The sequence below is a fragment of the Pelophylax lessonae genome, assembly GCF_965119305.1.
Source record: "Pelophylax lessonae genome assembly, chromosome: 1".
In the NCBI taxonomy this organism is placed as follows: Eukaryota; Metazoa; Chordata; class Amphibia; order Anura; family Ranidae; genus Pelophylax; species Pelophylax lessonae.
Window position 1 is genome coordinate 566,067,782 of NC_138768.1, and position 21,006 is coordinate 566,088,787.

General features: G+C 41.9%; 1 protein-coding gene across 6 annotated transcripts in view; it reads left to right on the forward strand.

The window, feature by feature from the left end:
- WDFY3 (WD repeat and FYVE domain containing 3) overlaps window positions 1-21,006 on the forward strand; it is a 265,268-nt gene that overhangs the window by 160,006 nt on the left and 84,256 nt on the right. For all 6 annotated transcript variants that reach the window (XM_082259297.1, XM_082259299.1, XM_082259298.1 and 3 more), the window contains 5 exons: window positions 3,836-4,069; window positions 7,176-7,275; window positions 9,950-10,110; window positions 12,137-12,366; window positions 16,249-16,355. In XM_082259297.1, the coding sequence (XP_082115423.1) occupies window positions 3,836-4,069; window positions 7,176-7,275; window positions 9,950-10,110; window positions 12,137-12,366; window positions 16,249-16,355 (832 nt within the window). The remainder of the gene's footprint in view (window positions 1-3,835; window positions 4,070-7,175; window positions 7,276-9,949; window positions 10,111-12,136; window positions 12,367-16,248; window positions 16,356-21,006) is intronic.

Here is a 21,006-nt window from a genome sequence, read left to right on the forward strand (position 1 = left end):
TACAGTCTATTTGTCTTTGGTAAATCAACCCCATATAGTTGTAAAATGGACACAAATACAGGGTAGAGGGAAGCAGGGATCAAAGGGGGGTATAAATGTGTTAATACAGAATATAGAATACTTTATTATTCCTAAAGGGAAATTGTTGCGACACACACACTTAAAGTGTAACTCCACCCTAAAACTAAAATACCTGCATCTATAGACATCCACAATCTAACATTAACCTTTCTAGCCCTGTAAAGGATAAATCTGTATACATACCTTTTTTGAAGCCGATCCTATGTCCAGCAGCAGAATTTTTCCGACAACGGCTGTGAAATGAATAGGGAGTGACGTCACCCATAGACTTACTATGGGGGACGTGTCCTCTGCATCCGCCTCCACAGCGAAGCCGCAGCTGACAGCTCAGTGTATACTTTACAGGGCTAGATAGGTTAGTGTTCGATCGTGGATGTCTTTAGTTGCAGGGATTTTAGTGTTAAGCTGGACTTTAACAAAGACAACAAAAGAGCACAACAATAAATTGAACAAGATACAAAACACAACAAAATGGCCAATAACAGCCATTAGCACCAAACAAAACAAATTAAAACTACACTACGAATAAAACATCCATGCAATTTAAATACAACATAGAATAAATAACACAGATTAAAATAACAGACAAGCTACCAAATGCAATACACCACTTTCTCGAACACCACCCCAAATAATACCCAACGCAATGCCAATTTGCTATAAAAACAACACAAAATCCTGATCATAAGCCAGAATTAAATCTTTACCTCACATGCTTGAAACTATGATTAAAGCATTATAAAATATTAGCAAAAACACACCTTGATCTGTCGAAGATGCCTATCCATATTAATAAAGAGGAATACCACACTGTAGGCAAATCCTTTTCAGAATAATTGGTCACTGATCATAACTGTTGGTGCCCCTACAGTGCATTTAATCACACTGACCACATTATCTTAATTTTTGGGGGGGGGACAGTCCTGCTGCTAATAAGTGAGCTTTTTTAATCTAAAGTAGGTATTCTGTTGTGAGGTGCCACCACTTTATTAAAAAGTAATACATATCGCATTTAAGCGAACTTGTACTTAAAGTAGGAGTTCAGCCTAAAACGAAGTCAGTCTAAATCTACTGGCAGCCACATTCTAAGACTAACCTATCTAACCCTGCAAAGCAAAAATTGCTATACATACCTTTTCTACAGCCAATCTGGTTCAGTCCGGTCTCCAGCGGCGGATGCTGTGTGGAAGAGACGACCGACAATGGCTGGGAAGTGATGTCACCCATAGACTTACTATTGGGCTTCCGTTGTCAGGCTGCCTCCCCTGCACATGCCTACACAGAGAAGCCACAGCTGACAGCTCAGCTTGGGACTGGACCGGATCGGCTGCAGAACAGGTATGTATAGCGATTTTTGCTTTACAGGGTTAGATAGGTTATTAGAATGTGTCTTCCAGTAGATTTAGACTTAGTTTTAGGCTGGAATTCTACTTTGATCCATGCTAGGCAAAGCAACCATTTTATTTTACTTTACAAAACATTTCTTACTTTCTTCACATCCACCTACCACCCCAATCACTCCATGTGAGGATGATGAAATATAAAATATCTTATGACAGCAGGTGAAGAACTTCTGGGGAGTCAATGAAGACTAGAATTCCTTAGTGACCAGTAGACCTAAAAGCAAAAATATATACCGTATTTTCCGGCGTATAAGACGACTGGGCATATAAGACGACCCCCCTAATTTTCATCTACTGGTAATACTTATACTTAGGTTACCTTGGAGATATTATACTTGGCGTATAAGACGACCCCCCATTTTTGGGGGATTTTTTTGAGGTTCAAAAGTAGTCTTATACGCCAGAAAATACAGTATATGTACTGTATATTCACATTGCTCCCTGCCCTTGACATATACCGTTTACTATGGCCACTTTGGACAGTAGCCAATTAACCTACCAGCATGTTTTTTGGAGTGTTCCAGAAACCCAGAAGAAACCAATGCAATGCAGATAGTGTACTGATCAGAATTTGAGCTGGAGACCCCAATGCTGCAAGAGAAAAGTGCTACCACTAAAGCTGGATAGACACTATACAACTTTTGTTGTTAGATTTCCTTTAGATTTAAGCCCCGTACACACGCACAGATCGTCGTCATACAAATGTTCGTCTTTTCTCCCCGGGATGTCGGTGTCTGTTGAAAAGTGCAAAGACAGCACAAGGACAGCACAAGAATTTTGTCCGCAGACTTCAGCTGACTGCAGAAGTGATGTCATGTAATGGTTAACTTTCCCTGTGTTTTTTATTTTCTGAGCATGCCCAGTCTTGCAAATCTGCGGTCTGTCGGCTGATTTCTGTGCTGACAGGCGAACAATCGTCCGTTCTGGTGTCCGCAGACAAAAATTTTCATGTTTGCAAGAAAGACTCTTGTCCGCGGATTGTGTGCAGACAGCTGTCGGAGGCACCATACTAACACGCGTACAATCGGCAGATCTTTCGTCCGCCGACGTTTGTATGACGACGATCTGTGCGTGTGTACGGGGCTTTACCTTCAACTATGTATTGCAAGGGCCGGCCTGATTGCATACAATTTGAAAGTGTTTAGATTTGACCTCATATATTATTTTGGTAAATCTAAAGGAAGAAATCTAAAGACAATTGTACAGTGTGTATGGCCCATTAGCCAATGTGTTAAGCTGGATACACACTATAAAATCTTCTTTAGATTTTTTCCTTTAGACTTACCAAAACCATACAATATGAGGTCAAATCTAAACACTTTCAATTTGTATGCAATCAGGCAGGCCCTTTCACAATATAGCTGAAGGTAAAGCTAAAGGAAATCTACCAACAAAAGATGTATAGTGTGTATCCAGCTTTAGACCTGTAGATACCCAATCTTCAGCCTCTCCCAGCTGCAAATGGGTAATGATAGCACCTTTTTACACAGCATATTCTAAAATAGATGCAGTAATTCGAAGATGCTGTTAGTTCTGCTGCAGTATAGAAACTTACTAAAAACACTAAAGATCTTGGTGGAGATTTGTTAAAACTAAAGAGTACAAAATCTAGTGCAGCTCTGCATAGAAACCAATCTGCTTCCAGGTTTAATGGTCAAAGCCTAATTGGACAAGCTGAAGTTAGAAGCAGATTGGCTACCATTCACAGTTGCATCACAGTTTTAGTAAAACTTCCTTCATGCCCTGGTTCACCCCAGTGAAATTCGTCATACGATTTGATAGTTCAACATCGTATAAGTGGCACCCATTGCTGGCAATTGACCCATTCAAATCATTGCGACTTTGAAAAAGGTTCCTGCACTACTTTTCATTGCGACTTGCATTGACTTTGGTTAAATGAAGTCGCAAGCTGCAATGAAACCAAAGGTCCAAATCGCACTGATCTGTAGCTTTGAAATCGCGCTGAAATAGTAACCAGGGCTACGTATGTGTTAAATTTTTACTTCGGGTCTTTTAATCTAAAATATATCTGCCTCAAAGTTTTATTGATGTATTTGTTGTCGCTAATGCTTGCTGTTTGATCAGCTGTAGAGAATTGTATTGTATGTACTATTGTTGGAAAAAAGTTGTTCTTGTAATCCAAAATAAATAGTACAATCAGATTTAAGTTTTGTACATAAGCGATATGTGCGATTTAAGCAATTGATGTTTTTCTGAGCGATCGTGTACAGAAGTGCTCCGTTTTTGAGAATACCAGGAATATCAGCAGAAATGTGTGTCTTTAAAAAAATGAAGATTTTGATCTATCACTTTATGTATGCACAAACCTGACTAAATATTCAACATTTCAGGTTACAGACCTGGATGATGAAGTGGGCTCTCCTGCTGAAGAATTTAAAGCTTTTGTGTCAGACTCTGGCATGAACAGAAGTCAGTCTGAATACTGCAATGTGGGCTCCAAGACCTATCTCACCAGTCATCCTGCCAAAAAGTTTGTGTTTGACTTCATGCGTGTCCTGGTCATTGAGAATCTGTGTCAGACTCCTGCCAGCAAGCAAACACCTCTCATAGACTTACTGTTAGAGGTATGACATCCTTATGTGTCCATGTGTAAGTGCTAAGGGCTGTATATGTAATGTTTGTTCATGTGTGGCTTCTTTGTTCACTCCTGGTGACTTATTACTCTAGTACAGTGGTGATTGTTTTGTGCACTAAAATTTACTTTGGAACATTAATATACAATATACATACATTTATACAACATACATAATAACATTATATTCTGTTTTTTTTTTTTTTTTTTTGCATGTCATAAGGTATTTTTGGCAAAGTGAATTTTAACCACATCCACTTAGCGAAGTGAAAATTTCCTTGGAACATGAACAGCCTATTTTTCTTTAGTAAACCAACCCCATTAGTGTCTGAGTTTAAGGGAAAAGTTAATGGTTTTTGGTACATTTTTGTAAAAGCTTAAAAAAGTGCAAGTTTACAAATAGATCTAATACTATATTTTTATTACATTTCTAATGATTCATGTAGGATATAAACCTAGTTTTTCCATAACACTATGTTTGCAGAGCACTAAGCCCAGCAGTAGCAGCTCACTTGTTGACTGTTTCTCTCTCTTTCATACTTCATTTAGAGCTGTATAAAGAGACTGCTGTGACTTATCCAGCCATCTTTATTCTGAATAAAGCATAGGGGATTAGATTACACTTAGCTTAGAACATACTGTAGAAGTAAAGAACTGTGGACAACTTAGTCAGTAAACCCTAGAGCCAGTTCCAAACACAAAGTGTTACTAAACCCTCAACCGTAAAATCAGTCTGTATACGCAGTAAAGCATGATTGTTATACTCATTGTGGAACCTAAGGGGTTAATAATCTGCATTGTCTAAAAAGGCTGTTTGATCCTGTCTTCTCTGATCCTCCCCTTCTTCCACTGTCCCCAATCTATCTCCTGATAAGAGAGAGCCTTTGGAGTCACTCTGCACATGCTCAGTTTGGTGTGTATTGCTAGAGAGTTTTTTGTTTGTTTCTTGGGAGGGTGCATGTGATCAACACAGGGCCAATCAGCACTGTCTAGACAGAGGGTCAGGGGTCCCTACAGCCTTATAGGACAGTCAGAGTAAAATGAAAAGGCCTCCTACAAGCTTTAACCAGACTCTGATAGTCACAAGACTGCTATATACTGCTGGTGAGAAAAGGTATTTAGCAGTTTATATTTACTAAAATAATTGCAGTTCTGTGTACTGTGGGAGACCAGATATAGTGAATGCAGGCTCCTGGGTTTAGTAACACTTTAAACAAACCTTTTAAGCTATATTTTCCACTCTCGGTCCAGCATCGTTAGATTAGTGCTACTCTTTTATTATAAAGTAGTTCTTTCTTAGCTTTCTACCCTTTTGCCTTCCTTTTAATTTGACATTGATATAAACTCTGTTCAACACTTCTAGTAAATACTCTCTTCATATTTTGATTAGAGTAAGGCCCCTTTCACACCAGGGAACCGATCTGGTCTGCCTGTCAGTTTTTCATGATCTGACCCTCCAGTCTCCTCTATGGAGCGGCGGTTTTCAACGCACATATGTCTGTTGACACCCGCTGACATCCAATCCTATTGGATGTCAGTTGGGTGTAAACGGCCAGGCAATCCATTTACATTCGACCACCCATAGAGGAGAGCGGGCTGTGCCTGTGTCCACTCTGCATAAGCAGAGCAAACCCAAACCAGCCATCCGCTTGCTCAGCAGGGATCAGCAGACAGATTGCCCGCTGACCAGGCGTACTCCAACGGTGACTGCCGCTTGTGTAAGGGGCCTTATAGTCATTTTAATAACTTCACTGATGCCGACGTAAATATAATGTAGAGAACCTTAGTCTTTCTTTCCCACTCCACTGTCTCTTGGATCCTTGATCTTTAGTTTGTTTCCATTTCCAGTTGGCAGAGAAGCATCATTTGAGATGTGTTGTGATGTCCCTTACTAGGCATTCCATGTTTATAGCTAAACAAACATCCTTTTCCACTTGTTGCTGCAGTTTTTTTTTTCTCCCAACAACTAATTATTTTTTTAGTGGTTGACATGGTCACTCAGGCTGAAAGGCTAATAAATTAAGAACTTCTTTTACCCCTTAGGATCTGCATCAGGGAGAATATTTCCATCATACCCTATATAGATTCCAGTATAGTAAGCTCTAACAAGCAGAGCCCACCTGTTTCCTACTGTATTAAATTGTGTTGTAGTTTTACTGTCTGCCTTATGTTGTAAAGCACTGTGCTATGCTGTTGGCGCTATATAAATCCTGTATAAAAAAAATATAGGCTATGGTGTTCCTAAAATACTCTTAGCTAGTTTCACACCTCCCACTTGGTTATACAAAGTGATTGAAGCTGCTCCCTTGCTTTCTCCATTTAACAAGAGAAAATAGACAGTACCCAAGGCTACGTAGAAGCATATCTTTCATATATATATATATATATATATATATATATATATATATATATATATATATAGTAAAAAATATACATTTTCTGGAATTTTATTTCAGTAAAAAATACAACTAAAAAGATTGTTAATATGTGGAAATTATAATGCTTTCTAAAACGTATCTTGTCATAATAAAGTTTCTATTCTTTTCCCTTTGGTAAAAGAAACACACGTTTTGTATAATATAATAAATATATTGTGTGTGTGTGTGTGTGTGTATGTATATATATATATATATATATATATATATATATATATATATATATATATATATATGTATAAATGTATAATAAATGTGCAGAATTTTTATAGTGTGAATCCCACCATGTACTTTTATATGTATCTCATATTACAGCTTGGTAATCTACCTATGGAAAAAAATTAAACATTATTCCTAAACTTGTGACTACGATGGGTCATATTAGGTAATTGGCACCCCTTACTGTAAGTTATCTGAGGAGAGCAAATAAAAGGAACCATCAGTCCAGTTTAGTACTAACCAGACCAGCTGTACTGTAAACACTTCTTTAGAAATCAATAGATATAAATAAAATATTTTAAGTTTCAGTTCTAATTTTTAGTTGCATTGATTATTTAGCTTCCGGAATGTGTGAAGACTTGTGAAATGTACTAAAAAAATGTATAGCGATAACAATAGCACACAAAAACGTACTAAAGCTTGGTTAACGCTACTGTTTTCCAGTCTTCCCCTGAAAGATCAACAAGAGCTCAGCAGAAGGAATTCCAGACCTACATATTGGACAGCGTGATGGACCACCTGCTAGCCGCTGATGTTCTCCTAGGTACAGTTATAATGATTTTAGTCTAGTTTTATACCTTTATACATTTTCATGCATTTGTTCATATCTAAAATAGTATTAAACCCAATAACGAAAATGAACCAAAAAAAAAGGCTGCTCAACAATTCTTAAATTTGTCCTAAGTCTGTTATTTTTCTTTGTCCTTTAACAGACCAAGCTGCCAGACAAAATAGCACTTAAGAGGGTGGAGATAAACCATTTAATGCTGATAGGGTTGCTTACATTGATCAACTTTTATTTGTTTATGTAAAATCTTTATCTTTAAGGGCTCTTTCACACGGGCGGTCCGATCAGATCCGCCTGTCAGTTTTTTAGGCGGATCTGATCGGATCCTCCATGCAGCTCTATGGGGCAGCGGGTGTCAGCGGAGACACCTCCGCTGACACCCGCTGCCATCCGCATCCGATCCTGTGCTGAAATCTGGACGGATGGAAACCCTATTTTTCCATCCGTTCAGTAATCGGAGCGGAGCGGATCTGATGAGAGCGGACAAGCGGTCCGATCCCCCATAGAGGGCAGCGGGTGCTGAGACACCTCCCTCTCCGCTCTGCAAGTGGAGACGGAGCTGTCATCCGCCCGGCTCAGCGGGGATCGCGGATCGATCCCCGCTGAGCAACACGGATGCGCCTGCGGAGGCGGACCGTGTGAAAGAGCCCTAAAGTAAAAAAAAAAAAAAATGTTTGCTGTAACTGCTTATAAAGTGTGAGCTGGAGTTCAGCTTTATTTTGTTAGTCAAGACCATCTAAATCTGCTAGTCTAAAGCAGGGTATACATGCACTGAAATATAGCAGGCTGGCCAATTTTCGGTACATGTGCACTGCTCTTTATTCAGCAATGACATGGCTGATGTTCAAAGGTGTCAGATTTACTACCTTATTCTGACACCCTACGGTCCCTTTTACACGGGCTGAAAAATTGACAGGCGGACCCGATGGGACCTTCCATTCACCCCTATTGAGCGGCGGATGTCAGCAGCGACATGCTGACACCTGCCACTATCCGATCCTGTCCGCCAAATCCAGGTAGATGGTGACCCTATTTTCCATTCGTCGAGAGGATCGAATCGGATGGGATTGGATGATAGACACATTTCATCCGATTTCTCCATAGAGAAGAGCGGACTCTGACAGATCCTTCTCAACACAGTGAGCGGAGACGGAACTGTCATCCGCCTGCTCAGCGGGGATCGATCCACCCTGAACAAGTGGATTCTGTCTAACGGATTCGCCCAGTGTGAAAGGGTCCTAAGGCCGGAAGTGCAAAAAAAAAAGAAAATAAACTAATTACCACTACATCTAAGGATTGGTAAACTGCAATGTTACATTTTTGGTTTTAATACCATTTTAAAGTGTAGGTATACCAGAAACTTAAACTAGAGCTCTTTTTTGTTTTTTATTGCTGTCGGTGTCCCCGCTGGGAAAAAATATCCCCTCTAATTGTCCTGGTAATCACGGTCATTGAGTTCAGAGAAAAGGACATATGCACACTCTAATGTACATGAAAACAGTATAAATACCAAATTTGTGGCTGCTGACACCCCTAAGTAGAGGACAGACAACAACAATTGCTTGTATTTTTTGTACAGATATACGTTTTAACAACATACACAAATCAGAACTCTCCATCAAGACCATGAAACTAGATGTAATTCTGAGGCATTGTACTCGTACAGCAGTGTAATATTTAGTGGTATGATTCTGAGTATCAACAAGTGTACATAAAAACAGTAGCAGAAAGGTGCCAGAGATAAAGCAGCTCACTGGTATGCCAACACCTGGAAGCCAGGATGGAGGTGGAGGAGAATGACGTTTTAGGGTGAAAACCACCTTTCTCAAGTCAGATTCACCTTGCGCAAGTCAGTTGGATCTGAGTTTGAGAAAAGGGCCTATCGTACGCCAAGGACTTCTGCTTGTCATTGCGTTGAGCCCAACAGATGTGTATTGTATGGGCCTTTAAGATATTGTGGTCACAGGAAAAATGCCAGTTGCTTCTGGGCAGATATCTGATTGATCTGGATTACTGAATTATGGATGTCACTTAATGAAAGTGTAGGTGTAGAATATATTTGGCTATTGTTATTTATTAAAGTGGTTCTAAAGCCTTAGTGTTTACCTTAATGCATTCCCTGTACTCCCACTATCCGCCCCCCCCTTCTCTAAACACCGAACTGAGACTGTAAGAAATCCATCCAGTGCTGTGTCCGGCAGCAGTCTTCTCTCCTCTCTGTTCCTCTTCTCACAAGGACTTGGGCTGCTGTCAGGAAAAACATGTGAGCAGAGAGGGGAGAGGGACGAGGCCAAGCCACACTATGTGTGTCTATAGATGTGTACAGAAGGGCTCAGGATCGAGTCCACAGGTGTGCCACAATAGGAAGTGGCACACCGAGAAGAGGAGGAGCCCAGGAGTGCCAGCAGGGGACCCAAGAAGAAGAGGATCATTACACAGATAAAGTTAACATGTTTTTTAGAAGAGAAAAAAAGAGCTTTTACAATCAATTTAATCTCATATACAGTATTTCAGCATAGTACAATATATTTTGCACAATTTTATCTTGTAAAATCTGGTTTATAAATTGATATGATAAAAGGTCTCTCTTCCTGTACATGTACACTATTTGCTTGTTTGATTTTACTTTTATGCTTGTGTCTTTTTACAGGGGAGGATGCCTCTTTACCGGTGACTACTGGTGGTAATTATCAGGTGCTTGTGAACAATGTATTTTATTTCACTCAGCGAGTGGTGGATAAGCTTTGGCAAGGAATGTTCAACAAAGACTCCAAAGTAGTGGTTGACTGTATCATCCAGCTCATCTCACAGGTGAGGGCAAGCCAATGATACTATATACTATTCATTTTACATGCAAACAGTTAGGAACTTTAAAAAGTTGCATCAGTTTTTAATTACTTTGAGAAATCAAATTAAATCTGTTTAAATAGGAACTCTAGGCAACACCTGAAGTCATTTGATGAGTTAGTACTCTCCAGTAACCATTGCAGCTGTGAAGAAGATAGAATGTTCAGTCAATCTACCCTTCAATCTGAGACTGTTTTCCTATGCTTCAGTGTGTGGATGAACATGCAAGTGACCTCAGGGAGTGGGTCCTGCTAGAAAGGAGATTTGTACCCTCAGATTTTTTGGGCTAGGATGAGGATTCTGTCAGATATAGAATTAATGCTAGTAGGGCAGCCAGGTGCAGACAATGAAAGTCGGGGTGTAAATGACAGCCCATTCTTTGTGACTGTGCATGCAACATTTTTGTTTTTGACTTGCGTTTACCCTTTATTGCAAACCTGTTCGGTGGATTACGGCTGCTGAGATGGGTCCTTCTGTGGGTTACAGGTATCTCAAGGTGCCTGCACATGTAATACATTATATCAGAGCACTGTGTCATTTTCTTGTTTAGGCTCCTGGTGCAGGAGATACAGAGGATGATTGTCTTCCCCAAGTCCACAAAGGCACAGCATGCAATCTTGCCTCCTGTACCAGGATTCTGTGTGCTAAAATGGCAAAATACTAAGATCCCAGCATTGGAAGATCTTTCATTATGTTGTAAGGGCACAAGTAGCATAAAATCCTGGGGTGCTCAATATAGCAAATGTTAATTGGAGCTTTCATGATTGCCATCCATCCCTGTCCCTGGGAATGTGATAGGTGATCTCACAGGCTCATAGAAGGATGCAGATTGAAGGAAGAGGTGGGGCTGCATTGATACAATAAAAGCCTTGGTCACAATTTCATTTAAAGAGCCAGGCAGGGGCTTTGCAAAAAGACTTTGGGAATCCTGAGGAGAGCACACTATTCTGAGGGGTATGGTTAAAATAAAACCTAAGCCTACTCTGGGTTCAAATATACTGCGCAGAGCTCAGCAGGAAGTAGCGCACAGGGCTCAGAGGTAGGTAACGTACAGTGCAAGAGTAGGTGACTCAAAGGGCTCAGAAGTAAGTAATGCACTAGGTTCAGGGCTCAGGTGCGCATAACGTGCAGGGATAAGGAGTGCATAACGTGCAGGGATTAGGAGTGCATAACGTGCAGGGATTAGGAGTGCATAACGTGCAGGGATTAGGAGTGCATAACGTGCAGGGATTAGGAGTGCATAACGTGCAGGGATTAGGAGTGCATAACGTGCAGGGATTAGGAGTGCATAACGTGCAGGGATTAGGAGTGCATAACGTGCAGGGATTAGGAGTGCATAACGTGCAGGGCTCAGGGATTTTTGAGTGTAAAATGCACAGAGCCCAGGAGTGTGTAATACACAGACTTGAGGAGTGGGTAACTTGCAAAGAACAGTGTTGAGGAGGGCGTAAAGCACAGAGCATGAAGCTTAGAAGTAAGTAATGCACAGCGTGGATCTCAGGAGTATGTAACATACAAAGCGAAAAGCTCAAGAGTGCGTAACACACACAGTGCAGGGCTCTGGTGTAAGTAAATAAGAATGCAGGGGTCAGGATTGAGTAACATACAGAGCTCAGGGGTTTAGGAGTAGGTAAAGCGCAGAGATCAAGTGTAACAAACAGGCTGCCTAGGTATGTGTGTTAGGGAAAGAGACTGGCTTTTTTTTTTTTTTCTTTTTTATGAAATATATTTAATTATTATTGAAGTCAGAATGTGTTTTTCGCTACTCCTTATATCTATATACTTGTTTGTCTTCCTTACATATTATGCATACATAAATAAAGATTATACAAAAAAAAAAGAATGTGTTTTGCTAGGTGCAAGTTACTAATCAATATATTCGTTTTTCTGGCACCTAAATTTTACCTACTAACTTTGTAGACTAAATTCTGATATGATGTTAGTTGAATTTAATGTGGCTCATCTGCAGTTTTGTTTTTATTTTCTTCAGTCAAAGAGACGATCTCAAGGTTTGTCCCTCGAGACTATATATAACTGCCTAAATCGGACTGTATTATACCAGTTCTCAAGAGCACATAAAACTGTCCCTCAGCAAGTGGCTCTACTGGATTCTCTGCGGGTTCTCACTGTGAATAGAAACCTTATTCTGGGTCCTGGGAATCACGAGCAGGATTTCATTGCCTGCTTAGCTCACTGTTTGATTAACCTCTACACAGGAAGGTAGGCACTTCTCTCCATGCTGTGCGCATTTGTGTATAAAATGTATTCATGATACCAACAGTCATGAGTCTCTACTGTGACCTAGAACTGAATACTGTAGAGAATAAATGAATATGTTGCTAAATGATTTCTGTAGCTCATTACTACTGACGTTATTCTTGGTCTATTGGTTCTATATCAGTGTGTTGAAATGGCTCAGCTAAAACCGTTTGTTTTTTAAGCTCAAACTAGACTGAATTGCTTTTTTTTTTCTTTAGCAGCCAGCCTAGACCTAAACATTATGCCTTTATGTATTTCTGCCATGTTGCTTCTAACAGAAGCCTCACTGCAGCATTACCAGCGATCACCAGTAGTGACCCTATGACAGATGATTTTTAGGATGGTGGCTGTTACTTTTTTCTGGATTTTCTCCTGCTAAAATCTGGATTATCTCCAGGTGCTAAACCTTTGTGTGTGGGGATGTGCCATAAGAAGCTTCATTGCTAAGCAAGGATTTTGTACACATGCCACACAATACAGCAAGGCTGGTGACAATTGACAGTATCGGCTATACAGAAATGCAAATCCTTTGGCAGCTAAAACAATAAACATGCTGTACATGAATTTAACCTTTGTATTTAAAATGGAATTTCAACTAAATGTGAACGTTGCGCTCATCCTCCTCCTCCCCTACTCCTCTACTTTTTTTTTCTTTTTTTGGGAGCAGATATCTTTTTCTGACAGGTACTTGCTCCCACTTGCCAAATATGGAAGCTCAGCTTGTCCCTTTCCCCTCCCGCAACCTCCTGGGACATGTCCCATCCCAGGAGGCTGCAGGACCAGTCTGAAAGCACAGCGAAATCTCGTGTATGTGCAACGGGGAACCGGTTGTGAAACAGCGGGAAGTCACAACTGGCTTTTACAGTGAAGATGATGGCACCGGGGATCTGAAGACTACAAATTACCAACCCAGGCGAAGACCACGCTGGACTGGTATGTGTCTGTTTAATAAAAGTCAGCAGCTACAGTTTTTTGTTTTGGATTTGATTGGATGTTTATTGTGAGCATGGATTCTCTGCCTTCTAGTTTAAGGCTCTGTTCACATGTAGGCGTTTTGGGGCGTTTTTGGGGAGTTTTTCTGCTCTAGGATCAGCTCTCAAAACGCCCAACAAGACAAATCCTATTAATTTCAATGGCCCCTGTTCACATCTGAGCGTTTTGATGCTGTGAGCAAAACGCCCAACGCTCAAAAAAGTACATGAGCTTCTTTTTGGGCAGATTACAGGCATTTTCCATTGGTCTCTATTCAATTTAAAAACGCCTGCACAAAAAAACGCCTGTAAAAATCGCTGTAAAAAACGCTCAGGTGTGAATGTAGCCTTATACCTGTGTTTGAACATAAATTTCAGGAGAGAAACATGGGGCTGTTTTTGACCTCTGCTTTTAAAAATCCTAATTGTCTGGTTGCTGTTTTGACCCTGTTAGATCCTTTACATGGAACAAACAGACAAAAACATTCATTGGACTTTATTTGGAATGGTGTGGTCTTCATACTTATTCTAGATCTAAGACTTGGAAAGTATGGAATGCAGGAGGTCTGAACCAGCATTTTCAGAAGAAAATCAGCAATGCCTCCCCGCATATTTCTTTCAACACAGGTTTACTTTAAATCTGTAGAATTGGATCACTTTTGTGACCAATTCATGTGTGTCCACATTTTGCCAGCAGACTATGGGAGACCTGTGTTGGCTGCCTTATGTAAATAGAGGTCTGGAAAAATTAAAAAGGACAAAGTTATTTTAGTTTTTTTTTTTCTTTCTGGATTTGGACAGAGGACAGTAGGACGTTTATATCCACCTGTCCATAGACTTGATGTGGAGCTTGGAGCTTCCTGTCAGTCCACCTGACAAAAAGACCTGATCAGAAAGCCTCTGTGAAATGTTCTCTAGAACAGTGGCTGCCACCCATTTGGACCACACGGACCACTAAACTTACAATTTTTAATCCCATGGACCACTTACATTAATTTTACATCAGCGCAATCACAAACATAATATATTTGTGCAAATAACCTATATACTATGCCTTATAACCTAGGCTGAGATTGTGGCTTTCACGTTTAGTGTGTCCATTTATTTAAACCCAAAAAAGGGATTAAAAACACTCACAAGGATATGTGAAAAACATGCATTGAATCAGCTCCCCACACTGATACAAATGGCAAATATGTGACATCAGACTTTGGCTTCTCCCACTCATAAGCGTTAAGCTCTCCTATTGGGCTTCTTCTTCAGTACTGTACAGTACATACCCTTGTGGGTGTTTTTAATCCCTTTTTTGGTTTTAAATAAATGTTTGGATGCAGAGAGCACTATGGTCTTGACGTTTTTTTTATGACATGTCTCATTGATGATCGAAAATAAGGAAAGAAGTGAAGTAGCATTACTCAGAGACAGGAGAAGGATGGGTGTTGTGGTACCATCTAGAGTGCATTAAGTCCATAATAACTCTGTAGTGGGGTCAGATACTGGAGGTGAGCAGGTACTTTATCTGGAGGTGGTGGGCACTGAATACACTGGAAGGAACTATATGAACTGTCATTGATTGTGTACACAGCAGTGGAGTTCTGTGCATGGGACTTTTACGCTGTATTTCATTTGTTAGTTATTGCAGTTGGTGTATGTTATTTTCTATTAGAATGCAATTTATATGTGGTTGCGCTGCACTTGTATTTTGCACTTTGAATTTTACATGCCTTATACACACAATGCTCTGGCTCACTGCTGGAAAACCGCACTGGAAACAACATTGGGTGTTTTACATCCCTCACAGTGTATTGTGGCAGAACCCCTGGGGACCACCAAAATTTTCTCGTGAACCATCAGTTGTCCACGGACCACTGGTTGGGGACCGTTGCCCCTATAACACAGCAAATGTTCACATTTTGAGTTTAGATCCACTTTAAAACCCAACTCGGGGCAAACATTTTTTTCCTCATGCAGTGGACCTGTGCCCACACTGCATGGGTCAACTGCTCATTTTTTCTAGGGGTGAGCACAAAGTTCATACTCCGCTGATTCTCTGGAAAACCACACTCCCCCATGGTCCTGTCTTTGAAGTGTGTGAATGACGAGAACAGTTCAATTTCAAGACCAGTGGAGCGCAATGGGTGCCAGACCAGTCTTGTGCAGAGGAGGGGGGTTGACGGGTCAGGTAAGTATACCTCCCCTTTCCTTTTCCCTAGAACAAAAGGAGCAGTTAACCTGTGCAGTGCAGGCACAACCCCTCTGCACGAGGGAAAGAATTTGCCCGGAATTCTGTAATTTCATTAGGATCTATGTCCTAAACATTGCAATTTTATTTATTTTTTTTGCATGGACAAGTGTGTTTTGCTATATCCTATTTTGAACTATGAATTTATATTTTCATTTTGTGGATAGTGGTGATGTTACATGATGCAGGCCCACGTTTTTTAATATCTTGTAAACTATTAGTATTTTCTTTTTCTGAAGATAAGGGTACAATAGGTAAGATATTGCTGGTCTTTCAAATGCAAACATTGATTATGCCAGGATGTGTAACCATCGCAAAAAAATACACAGGTTACATTGTTTTTCAAGGGTCTGTGTTTTAATTATAAAGTGCTGAATGAAACTTTTTATGGCATGTCGGAGACCTTTGCTTCCTGTGCTTCTGGAAAGCTCAAGGAAGAAGTACCAGCAGTGTTCCTGTGTAAGCTTAGCATTCAAAGCGAGTACATGAATTCAACAGCAAAGTAGTATAATACTTTCCAGTTTCCATAGAAACATGACCATGATGATACCAAAAACTTCAGTTTTCTATGCTGAAAAAGTTTGGGACCAATATTTAAACACACAAATATTGTTTTATGAATCATTGCAGTAACCCTGATGGGTTCGGATTGGAAGCAGAAGCCAGGATGACCACTTGGCACATAATGATGCCTTCAGAGGTTGAAGCAGATGGAATGTATCAGGATATAAGTGAAGGTAAAATGAGTGCCATCTGTGGGTACAGATATTTCCTTATTTTATTAAATATGTAGAGGATAGTTTTATTAAATGTTTTGTGTCTATTGTTTTGCTACTGATGAATTAACTTCCTTTGTACAGTTTATGTGCAAGGCGTATTTCAGATTTAATTTAGATGTTTAAAGCGAAGCTCCCCCCAAAAGGGGAAGCTCCGCTTGTTCCCACTTCCGGGTAAGATCAGCACACAGCTATGGTGGCGATCTATGACCTTTCCAGACCCTCCTCCTTCCCCTCACTGCCTTCTTTGAGACACACAGGTCCCGGAAGACAGCGGGATCATTCAGGAAGCTTAGCGTGACTCGTGCATGTGCAGTAGGAAACAGGCTCTGTTTCTCTTAGTGAGGATACCTGCACCCAAAGCTGATTGACAAATTGGCTAGGGGTGCCGGCATCGTGAGATGGCTGGACAGGTAAGTGTCCTTATTTTAAAGTCAGCGGCTACAGTATTTGTAGATGCTGACTTTTTTTTTTTTTTACAGGACAGAACTTCGCTTTAAAGCTGAATTCTAGGTATGGCTTTTTGCATAGTTACAATGGTCCAGCTTGGACCAATGTAAGTATTTTTCTGCCATACCTGGCCAATCCCTGTGGAAGCTGGAAATCACTGTAGTAGGCACCGGCAGACTTCAGCTCCGTGCTAGGTAGGCCACGACATAGCCCCACCAGATAGAGGCTGGCCTGCGAGTTAAGCGCTTCGTGGGGTCGCATACGACTGGGACTCGTTCCGAGTCGCAGCATTCCTCCTGGCCGCTCGTTTTATTGTAGCCTGTGTATTGTAGCCTGTGCGCTCAATGTATTGGACAGTGGTCACCACGGATGCCAGCCTGTCTAGTTAGGTTGGCGTCCTCTGAAAATATTCTGCTCAGGGGATCTGGACACTGGAAGAGTCCAGACTACTGATCAATGTCTTGGAACTCCGATCGATCAGACTGTGCCTGGAACATTGGACGGATCGTCTTCAGGCATGTCCAGAGTGTATATAATCGGACAATGCCACGGCTGTGGCTTATGTCATTCACCAGGGGGGCACCAGAAGTGTCCTGGTGGCTCTGGAGGTAGCTGGCTTTCTAAGTTGGGCAGAATGGTTTGTTCAAGCCCTCTCTGTGGTACACATTCCTGGGGTGGAAAACTAGCAGGCAGATTACCGCAGTCAGCAGGCTTTGGACCAAGGGGAGTGGTCCCTTCATCCTGAGGGGTTTCATCAGTTGTGTCTTCGGTGGGGCATCTCCAAGGTGAATCTGTTGGCTTCCCGACTCAACAGAAAGGTGCAGAGGTTTGTGGCTTGACTGGTTCCTCTGGCGGATGCCACAGATGCGCTGGTGGCACTGTGGGGTCAGTATCATCTGATTTACACCGTCTCTCAAGCTTCGGCCAAGACTTCTACAAAGGTTTGAGGCAGAAAGGATTCCAGTCATCTTAGTGACCCCGGACTGGCCTTGCCGGGCTTGGTACGCCGATCTGATGAGGCTGGTAGATTATGTTTCCTTGAAGCTTCCTCTCAGGGCCGATGTGCTGTCCTGAAGACCAGTGTTCCATCCTGCTTTACAGTCATGAGTCTGTGTTTCCAACATTGTTAAAAGCTAGGAAACCTACCTCTAGAAAGATCTACTGTTGTATGTGGAAGACGTACATTGCATGGTGTGAGTGTCTTGGGGTTCCTCCTCATGTTGCCTTCCCTGTGTCCCATGCCAACACATCCGAAATAAATTGCTTTGCATGCCTTGGATGTGGACCGATCAATTAGGGCGTACCGGGCAGCTACGGAGTCTTTTAGGAAGTCAGACTCCCTATTTGTGCTCACGGATGGGCCTCGGAAAGGGTTGTCTATTTCCTCTGTGATCATTTCCAGATGGATCAGACAGACGGTGGTTCAGGTCCATTCCGTTTCGGGTCAGGTTCCTCCTTTCCCTGTCCAGGTGCATTCTACTCGGGCGCTCTGTGCCTCCTGGGCATTCCGTCATCAGACATCAGTGACGCAGGTTTGCAAGGCAGCCTCCTGGCCATTAGTGCACACTTCACAAAGTTCTATAAAGTGGATGTGTTGGCATCTGCGGATGCTTCCTTTGGCTGCAAGGTTTTTGCAGGCTGCTGTTTGGAGGATCTGGTTCTCTTTGAGGGTGTATGATTTTTTTTTTTTTTTTCAGGTGAGCTCCAGTTGTTTTGGTAGAGCTCCTGTTTACTTGGTTGGCTATAGTTTGCCATGGGAACTTCTTTTTTGCTGTTCCCATCCCTAACACTGCTTTGGGATGTCCCAGTGGTTAAGAAGATCAGGAGCTGCGTCCGTCAATGAACGAAAGAGAAAATGGGATTTTTGACTTAACCGTAAAATCATTTCTCTTATGTTCATTGACGGGCACAGCACTCACCCCTCTGTGGAGTTGTAGTTCTTCTGACACTGCTTGTAACAAAACTGAGTACCTATAGCAGAGAGAGGGAGTATACCCCCTGGGACTGCCCATAGGCGTAGCCAGACTTTTTTTCTGCTTAGTGTCCTACAACTGTAGTGGGGAAATATAACCCAATGATTAAGAAGATCAGGAGCTGTGTCCGTCAATGAACATCAGAGAAATCGATTTTACGGTAAATCAAAAATAACATTTTTGTCAAGAAATTGTTTCATTGCGAGTGTGCTCATTGAGATATTGATTGAAACCTTACTTTTCAAAGGGGGTGTACTGCTTTATGCTTAGCACTGTATATGGCTTTGTTGAATATCCATGTGCAATAACACTGTTTTGTGTATCTAAATGTATATAGTTAAACCACTGAAATCCTCATCAATGACTTTCATCAGACACACAGGGTACACTTAACTGCTTGCCGACCACCGCAAGTAGATTTACTGCGGCGGTCAGCCCCTGCCAGGCAGAGTGACGTTAATCAACGTCACTAGCCTGGGAGGGTCTGGGGAGCGAGCGCGCGCCCGCGGAGGCGCGGTCACGCACCCCCCGCGCGTGTTACCAGCGGACCCGATGTCCGCCGGCCACTCGGCGATCGTCGGGGGAAGAGGGAGAATGTCAGGCAGCTTGTGTAAACAAGCTGCCTGTCATTCTCCTCGCTGTAAAGACACTGATTACACGGATCTAGTATGTAGATCCGTTGATCAGTGTCCTTACAGCTAGAGCCACAGCCAATCACAGTAAGAATCACGCCCCTAGGGATACACACAGCCCCTCCCTCTCAAATAAAGTTAACCCCTTCACTGCCAGTGTATTTTTACAGTAACAGTGCATATACAGTGGGTACGGAAAGTTTTCAGACCCCCTTACATTTTTCACTCTTTGTTATATTGCAGCCATTTGCTAAAATCATTTAAGTTCATTCTTCTTCCTCATGAATGTACACATAGCACCCCATACTGACAGAAAAACACAGAATTGTTGACATTGTTGCAGATTTATTAAAAAAGAAAAACTGAAATATCACATGGTCCTAAGTATTCAGACCATTTGCTCAGTATTTAGTAGAAGCCCCCTTTTGATCTAATACAGCCAGGAGTCTTTTTGGGAAAGATGCAACAAGTCTTTCACACCTGGATTTGGGGATCCTCTGCCATTCCTCCTTGCAGATCCTCTCCAGTTCTGTCAGGTTGGATGGTAAACGTTGGTGGACAGCCATTTTTAGGTCTCTCCAGAGATGCTCAATTGGGTTTAAGTCAGGGCTCTGGCTGGGCCATTCAAGAACAATCACGGAGTTGTTGTGAAGCCACTCCTTCATTATTTTAGCTGTGTGCTTAGGGTCATTGTCTTGTTGGAAGGTAAACCTTCGGCCCAGTCTGAGGTCCAGAGCACTCTGGAGAAGGTTTTTGTCCAGGATATCCCTGTACTTGGCCGCATTCATCTTTCCCTCGATTGCAACCAGTCGTCCTGTCCCTGCAGCTGAAAAACACCCCCACAGCATGATGCTGCCACCACCATGCTTCACTGTTGGGACTGTATTGGACAGGTGATGAGCAGTGCCTGGTTTTCTCCACACATACCGCTTAGAATTAAGGCCAAAAAGTTCTATTTTGGTCTCATCAGACCAGAGAATCTTATTTCTCACCATCTTGGAGTCCTTCAGGTGTTTTTTTAGCAAACTCCATGCGGGCTTTCATGTGTCTTACACTGAGGAGAGGCTTCCGTCGGGCCACTCTGCCATAAAGCCCCGACTGGTGGAGGGCTGCAGTGATGGTTGACTTTCTACAACTTTCTCCCATCTCCTGACTGCATCTCTGGAGCTCAGCCACAGTGATCTTTGGGTTCTTCTTTACCTCTCTCACCAAGGCTCTTCTCCCCCGATAGCTCAGTTTGGCCGGACGGCCAGCTCTAGGAAGGGTTCTGGTCGTCCCAAACGTCTTCCATTTGAGGATTATGGAGGCCACGGTGCTCTTAGGAACCTTAAGTGCAGCAGAAATCTTTTTGTAACCTTGGCCAGATCTGTGCCTTGCCACAATTCTGTCTCTGAGCTCTTCAGGCAGTTCCTTTGACCTCATGATTCTCATTTGCTCTGACATGCATTGTGATCTGGAAGGTCTTATATAGACAGGTGTGTGGCTTTCCTAATCAAGTCAAATCAGTATAATCAAACACAGCTGGACTCAAATGAAGGTGTAGAACCATCTCAAGGA